Source organism: Cynara cardunculus, unplaced genomic scaffold (assembly GCF_001531365.2).
Source record: "Cynara cardunculus var. scolymus isolate 2C unplaced genomic scaffold, CcrdV1 Un_Scaffold_6065, whole genome shotgun sequence".
Classification (NCBI taxonomy): Eukaryota; Viridiplantae; Streptophyta; class Magnoliopsida; order Asterales; family Asteraceae; genus Cynara; species Cynara cardunculus.
Window position 1 is genome coordinate 15,754 of NW_020202752.1, and position 8,185 is coordinate 23,938.

The 8,185-nt window shown below is 33.9% G+C and overlaps 1 protein-coding gene across 1 annotated transcript; it reads right to left on the reverse strand.

Annotated features, from left to right (window-relative positions):
- Window positions 1-2,784: 2,784 nt before the first annotated feature.
- LOC112504577 (high mobility group B protein 10-like) lies at window positions 2,785-6,788 on the reverse strand. The gene is made up of 5 exons (XM_025108528.1): window positions 6,465-6,788; window positions 4,502-4,577; window positions 4,078-4,225; window positions 3,635-3,969; window positions 2,785-3,301 (listed from the first exon to the last, which is right to left on the reverse strand). Exons 1-5 carry the CDS (start codon window positions 6,677-6,679, stop codon window positions 2,936-2,938), a joined length of 1,140 nt encoding a protein of 379 aa, XP_024964296.1. The 5' UTR covers window positions 6,680-6,788; the 3' UTR covers window positions 2,785-2,935.
- Between the last annotated feature and the right edge of the window lie 1,397 nt (window positions 6,789-8,185).

An 8,185-nucleotide genomic window follows, 5' to 3' on the forward strand; every position in this document is an offset into this window, starting at 1 on the left:
ACACTTTTTTGAGTCACTTAGAGCCATAATTGGGTTTTAGACCCTTCATAACAATTGTAATATATAGTAACAAATTTATACCTGCAAAATATGAGTTTAATCCAACTTACGGTTTATGATTTATGCATTGTTAAACTACTGGACTTGAAGCTATCTGAAATTCCGATTTCCATATTTTTCCCAAGTCACTTTTATGATCCCAACTTCAGTGATTTATAAGATTTAAATGTTCTAAACATATCATAACATACTAAACACCACAAAGAAGCTTAATGATTATAATTCTAAGTTTGATCATACAATTTTGCACTTCTAGACATTTAACTGAATAATTAATGTGCAGAAAATCTTATATACTCAGTCTAACTATATTGAATCTATAATTTACCCTTTTTCTTTCTACATCATTTTAGCTTAATCCGATCATTCCAGAACATGTATTTAATCATAAATTGTAAATACTAATTCATATACTAATCATATACACCATTATAAACCAACCTCAAATATCTTAACATAAACACCTTTAACAAAAACAAAAGAAATTTATACCTTTAGAAAGAGTTCGAAGAGTGGATTCCGAATATATGATTATTTCATCGATTCCCATAGTAAATTGAGAGAATATTTAGAGAGAGAGTATGAAAAGAAAATGAGGCGGTGAAAAATGAAATGAAGGAGACAATGGATTTCATATATATATATAGAGAGAGAGAGAGAGAGAGAGAGAGATGAGCGATCAAATAAAAACCGTCTCCATTTGTGTAAACCGTGTAAACCAATCTCACTCATCCATTTTCTTAATCAATGGTTAAGGTTAATCAAGGTTATTTAAGGAAATTAAAAAAAATTGAAAATACATTTTATAATACCGATAAGGGCAAAAGGGTAAAACCAAATATTCATTTATTCAAAGAAACCATATCATGTATATCATATTATTAATGAAACTAATCTATATTTTGTAAAATAATTTATTATTTTTACGTTAACATTTATTATTATTAATAAACCTAATTTATTTTTCATCTTGCAATTATTTTATGACGAACCGCCTACATTATGCACCCGTTTCATTTTTCATTTCATCTACTGAATGGATCACCTACATCATCACTGAAACGRGTTTCACCATGAAAGCAGTTCACCACTCATTGTTCAATTACGCCATAAACCAGTTTCACCTTCATGAAACCTGCTTCATGTAAATTAATTTTTTTATTTCACTCATGATTTGATGCATTCTTTCATTTACTCCTTACAATCTTCAAGATTCTGAAGCAGATTACAATCTTCAAGATCCCGAAGCAGATTCATCATTTACCCGTTTCATCATGCAATTATTTCATAATGAACCAAATAAATTGTGCACCCGTTTCATGTTCCATTTTTTCTACTAAACGGATCAACTACACCATCACTGAAACATGGTTCACCATGAAATGATTTCATATTACTCATGAATCAATTACAACATGACCCAGTTTCACCTTCATAAAACCTGTTTCATGTAAATTAATTTTTTTATTTTACTTATGATTTGATGCATTCTTTCCTTTACTCCTTACAATCTTCAAGATTCTAGAGCAGATTACAATCTTCAAGATCCCGAAGCAGATTCATCATGTACCCGTTTCATCATGCAATTATTTCATAACGAACCAAATAAATTATGCACCCGTTTGTAGATCATTACATTCTCTTTTCTTTGTTCTGATCATTCACTTGTAGATCAATGAATTTGGACAAATTCTTAATGGGTACCGTAATGAGGCTGGACCCCCTAAATATTCTACTTTCTCTAGCTAAAATGTTATATGGCTCGATTATTGCTTCATGTCAAATATTTTGCATGGTTAAAATCTTGAATACGAAATTCTCATGTATCATCCTTGTTATTAATTGATGCCATAACGATTACAACTCTTCACTTATACAGGTATATAACCAACATCCTGGATGGACCACAATTATATGTTGATGTCATGTGTTACTAGCTAGCTATGGAATAAATGCTAAATATAGATAGTATCCATGATGAGCTATTATTTCTAAAGTTAGGACATTATATGTACAGCTTTCCAGATCTAGAAAGAATATGGAAATTGTGTGAGGATGCATTGTTTTGTGTAAATGAGACTCTTTAGCTCATTTTTCAACGGTGGTTTATTATCATCCAAGTTAGTTTGTGGTTGATGTAGGCAAACCACTCTTACAACTTCTATCCTCCTTGAAAGTTGGACACATTTTCCACCACTTTACAACATCAAAATATAAATTTGAAAGAGTTGGGATGCACAAGGTTACAATAAAAACACATTGTTTTTTTGGGAAAACAATCAATAAACACATTTGCAAACTTAACATTGTGTTTTATTAGGAAAACAATTTTAATAAACAAAAGTTATTCATTGTTGTTTCTTAATAAAATGTTATATTCCGCTACTTTGMACAAGTACATGACTAGTTTTCAATAATGTATCAATGGTCATGTCGATATTCAGTACCACAAACATTTTGTTTAATTCAAATGTACGTGTAATAAGCACCCAGACTTTGGATTTTCTAGGTCTCAAGCATTGGCTCAGGTTGTATAGTGTATGAGCCAGCTCTCGGCTCGTCGAGCTTTTCTAGGAGAGACGCTTTGAATCCCCATAGATGCTCAAACTATTACTCGTACCCGGTAAACTTTTTATACACAGGTATTTCACGTATAGATATTTCTTTTCGGTAATGATCATGATGTACGCAACATGCGTAAGAATTCAAGCAACGAGCGGCTTATATTAACAGAACGATAGAAAGTAGAACAATGAAGATCCATACATATATATAGATACCAAACCAAGTTAGTGTATGCACAAAAGTCGAACCACGGTCAAATGATCGAGCCACGATACTCGTCCCAGTTGATCTGAAAAGCAGGATGATTTTGTCATGCATTTTTCTTCATTAACCCAGCCGCCATTTGAACCATCGGTTCATTTGTCACTTGTGCGATTCCCTGACCGTCATTAGCTTGCAAGGCGACATGGTAGTCGCCATCGGTTTCGACAGAGCATGGCTCTGTGAAATCTACGACTATCTGGTTTCCGGCATCATGACAAGCTATTGTGTGGGACCCGTCAACTGCTTTTCGCGGAGGTGTTTTTGTGAAGTCAATGAGAGTTGGGCTTGAAAAGTGGACGAGTTTTTGAGTTGTCATTTGAGGTTGGTTTCGTTGATTTCTCTTGTTTTCCTCATATTCGGCCATCTCTCGAGTGAATCGCTCCTTGTCTTTCTTACTTGCCTCGATATATGGCTTAAGCATAAAAGGGGTCAAAACCACTAATTGAAACCGAAACATTTCAATTATTCGAAAGTTTTCATGTTAAAATAACCGATTTTCTCATTCATACTGATTGTTGAAGAAATATCTTTATTTCAAATGAGCAAATGATAATTTGGAGATGCACAAAAAAGTCGAAGCCCGAAGCCTGGCCTGAAAGCCCGAGCAGGCCAACTTTTTTTAAGGCCTGGTCCGAGAAAGCCCTCTGTAAAGCCTGGAAAAGCCAGATAAGCTTTTTCCATTAAACAAAGGGGCTTGAAAGGCCCGGGATAAGGCCCGAGATACAATAAGAATCTGAAGGCATACCTGTTTATCGTCATTAGAGAGGTGTCGCCACACTTCAACGACCATGTCTCGGAGCAGAGCGGATGGCGTCTCTCCATGTATTCTCTTTAGCCTCTCACATTCAATCTTGAGGAACATCTGATAACAGTTTCTTGACCCGAGTGGCGCACGCGGATCTTTTCTCGCTTCTTTGACTTTAACTGGAGTCTCCATAACCAGTTCCCGAGAACCAAGATCACACTCAATTTTCTTGAACGGAATTTCCCGATCGCATAAGTAAAGTTCGTCGTCATCAATCTTCCTCTTCCCCGTTGACCCGCTTAAGAATTTTTTTTTGGATTCCATGTCCCGAGACCCTGGGTTCATAATCAAACACGGCAAACAGATTAAGCTGAATAGTGTTCCAAAAACGTAATTTCAAAGTGTGCTCAAACCTTGTGAGAATGTTATCCGAGCGTTTTTACGTTTTACGGGACTCCGATAGTGATACATCTGCTCAAACGAGTACAGAAAGGTAGCGTAGAGCTTCTGAAATTGATTCGGTGCCAACGGCACTCGGTTTCGTTGATTCAAACTGAACGCAACATCTTCCCATTTTCCGTCTTTTGTGACCTAAATGGTGCTCATATAACACCCAATGTAAGAGAGACACGAACTATTTTCCGAGAATTTATTAACATTCTCTAAAAAGGTACTCTTAATAATCCCCCATGTCGCCACACAGAGGGCATGGGGACTTAATGGGGGGGGGTCGAAATATGGTTTTCAAATTAAGTTCCGCCCAAAATGGTAATGGGCTTAGGTTATGAACTTGCATTTTTTTGCTCCAAAAAACAAAGAAACGATGACCCATTTCAACTAAGATCGATTTTTATAAATGGAAACAACCTGAAGATACCCGCCTCTTTCAGTCACGATTTTGTAGAACTGGTGCAAGTCCATGCTCGAGTCACGAAAGTTAAAACTGTCATCAAAACGTTCACAGGTTAGACTATTACCAACTTTATTTGTGTTGACCATATAACGTCGTCTTTTTGCCGGGTCTTATTTATATGGTAGTAGAAACATGGCGAAGGATCGTGTGAGAAAAGAAGTTAAGGTGAGAGGCGTAAGAAGAGATCTAAACCCTTGATCATTTTAATCTCATGCACATCCATGAATTGCACTTTATAAGGGAATTGATCCGGTGTATCTTGGTGCACCTCATGAGTGCTGACATTCAATTAGAATTGATCCAAAGCTAGAGATCTCTTCTTCCACTTCTCACCATAAGTTCCCTTTTCTCACCAGAACTCAACTGTTAGAAACATTATGGGCCATTTACCAAACACTTACTGAGTAAAGGCTTACTGGCAAGAGAAATTACCTCTACTTACCTTATCACATAACATTCTTGGCCGTCAAATGGATTGTTGGTAAGCGTCTTAAACCCCATAAGCGCTTACCGGCTAGGCAGGGGCAGACTTATATTGTGGATTGTGGTGTTACTGTAAGGATTACTGAGCTTATAAGAAAATCATATCAATAGTGCTAAAAAAGGATTAAATCTCTGATTTTCTACTCATTGCTATCGGCAATATTCAAAGAATTCATGTTCGACTCTCTATGTCCGCGAATGAGACCAAAGATTACCTATTTAGGGTTTTAGTTTTTATGTTTCCTTTGAATATTTATTTAAGTCTTAGATATAGTACATAATTATCATTTATCCCTAAAGTTAAATATTTAAAAAATAAAAACTCATGACGTACAAAATGACGGGCCATGACGTGTCATAGTGTGTTATAACGCCCCATGACACGTCATAATGTGTTACAATGGAAGCCAAACCTCAGAGTGGATCCACAGGAATTAACGTGACGATGAAGCCAAGCATTGGCGACATAACGACTTATTTAGAACCATGGTTTTTTACTCAATTATATATATTTTTTAACCTTTAACTCGTTTAAACAGCATTTTAGACTTTTACTCATTTAGGCGATTTGACGATTCCCAATTCCAGCTATCAGATGAATATTTGAAGAATGATTCTATTTAATTGAATTTCATATGTTACTTTGCTATTTACAACATTTTTATTTTTTAAAAACATAATATACTCTTATTTTAATTTGTAATTTTTTTAATATAGTGTACGATATGAACTTTTATATTTTGTTTTATTTATTAATCAGTTTATAGTCCTGATACATGTGTAACATGAACTCCGAACATATTGGAATGTCCGTGCTTATATGATATCATGAACCTAGGGCAAGTTCCGTTAGACACCTGAAATGGATTACGAACTCAGGAATTGTCGACCGCATGACATGTGGCATATACATAATCATAAGTAATATAAATGTATCAAGAATGTTGTAACATATTCATCATGAATGTTGTATCATATTCATCGTGAATGCAACACTTCCTGCCACATTCATCACGAATGTTCATCCTAAAGAGGGACATGTGATGCGTTACGAACAATTCCGGATTTGTTAATCAATTTCAGGTTTTTAATGGAATTTTCATCCATGAATCCATACCAAAAGTCATGCACATGAACCGAACAAACTTTCTAATATTGGACAAAACAGCTAGAATGTGCTCCATTTGTCCCAAAAGAACCAATTTTGACTTCTTATAGTCAAATTTATTACTTTTCACTTTCAAAAATTGAGAAAAATTTGCAGTTTTTACCTCTAAATCCATATGTTTTTAATGTTTTGTGTAGCTGGGATTCAAAATAATCAGTTTTTTTCTATTTTCTACAGAAAAATCTTATGAATAATTTGTAATGATAAATCAAAATAAATTGACTCCAAAAAGTCGAAATGTTCAAGTTTAGGAGTAGACGACTCACAGTAGGCTAAAACCAGAGGATTCATTCAGTTTGTTGAGCTTCTGATAGAAACCATCTTCCTCCTCCATCTCGGCCGTTGACTTCCGGAAAAAATGTGCAGAACCAGCCAGAGACGGCGGTTTTCCACGACCGAGGGTTAGTGAAGAACATGCACTGCGATTGGAGCCAGCAACACCATAACCACATTCATTGTCAGGATGGGAAGCATTCACCATGGTTGTTGTCAGAGGGAGGATACAAATGCATTCACTGGTGGTTTGTTTAAACGGCGATGACGGTGGCGGTGGCGAGGGGTTGTGTGAATCCCACCGTACGGTGATTGTAGAAGTGGTTTCGAGTCCTGTGTCTTGGACAAAATGCTTAATTTATTTAAAACTAGTTTGGAGTAATTTAGGTAAATCAATTAATTAAATTTATAACCACCTGGTCGATATAACAAAAAATGGTTTATACTCGTGAAAAGGTTACAGATTTAATTAAAATCTGATTTAAAATTATATATCTAAAAATCTTACTAAAATATTTGGTTAATGATCCGAAGATTATCAATTATATACCTAAAAATCTTACTAAAGTATTTGGTTAATGATCCAAAGATTATCAATATAATTATATGTTTGTTGTTAAATAGAATAACAAATTGATTTAAAAAAGTTAGTAGAATCTAATTAGTACAATTGGGGATGTTTCATTTACAAATCATTCAATTCTAACAAATTTTACAAACCAATTTTAGTCGTCCATCTAGTCTAATAAATATTTGATTTTATTTGTTTCTTAATCTAAAATCATGATCATAATAAATGAACCTTATTATCTTCCGTATATATTTCAATCATAATTAATGAATCATGATAATTGTCTATAAATATCTCAATTGTTTTTTAATATAATGATTTGTATTAGGAGTGTTCAAGAACCCATTTAACAGAACTCAACACGAAATAGCTCAGCCCAAAGTAACCCAATGTCTAATTGAGTTGTAAGATCTTCAAACCATAGATATCGGGTTGATATATTTTAATATAATGATTTGTATTAGGAGTGCATAAAAACCCGATCAACCTAACTCAATGCGAAATAACTCAACCCGCAGCAACCGAATGTCTAATTAAGTTGTAAAATCTTCAAGCCATAGGTATCAGGTTGATGTTGGGTTACTTTATTTGAACACAACCCAACCCAATGAACCCGATATTATTTTAGTTCTTCAATTGAATATGATTGTTGAGTATCTACTAATATATGCATACGTTATTTTCACTATCACGTAACCTTTTCATATAAATATATTTTTCAATTTATTATTCATCTCTATATAACTCCTTTATATATATGTCCAGTAATTATGACATATATATATATATATATATGTTTAATCAAATGGAACCCCTAAAATTTGTAAGATCCATGATATCCAATATGAATCACTCATTTTAGATAATTATATTATTTTTAAAAAATAAAATAAAAGCTAATTTAGTCAATTCAAATGCTTTTAGTTAATTTATTCTCCAATAAATAGAAAATCCACAATTTCTCAAATAGAACATTAATTTGTTGTTCAAAATGTGTATCCAAGTCCTTAAACAATATTTCTAGTGATATTTGTTGGTCCCAGTCGGATTTACAAGAGCTATAAGTAATCAGTTTGTAGAAGGAATGATAATACAAATACAGAAACTTTCACTTTAAAAATTATATATTGGTAAATAAAGATC

Excerpts from the sequence above, each read along its gene's own strand:
- LOC112504577 (XM_025108528.1), bottom strand. The coding sequence starts at position 6,679 with ATGGTGAATGCTTCCCATCCTGACAATGAATGTGGTTATGGTGTTGCT. Across the intron at positions 3,970-4,077 it reads CTATCGGAGTCCCGTAAAAC|GGTCTCGGGACATGGAATCC; the intron begins GTAAAAACGCTC and ends TTATGAACCCAG. Across the intron at positions 3,302-3,634 it reads TCTCTAATGACGATAAACAG|CCATATATCGAGGCAAGTAA; the intron begins GTATGCCTTCAG and ends TTTATGCTTAAG.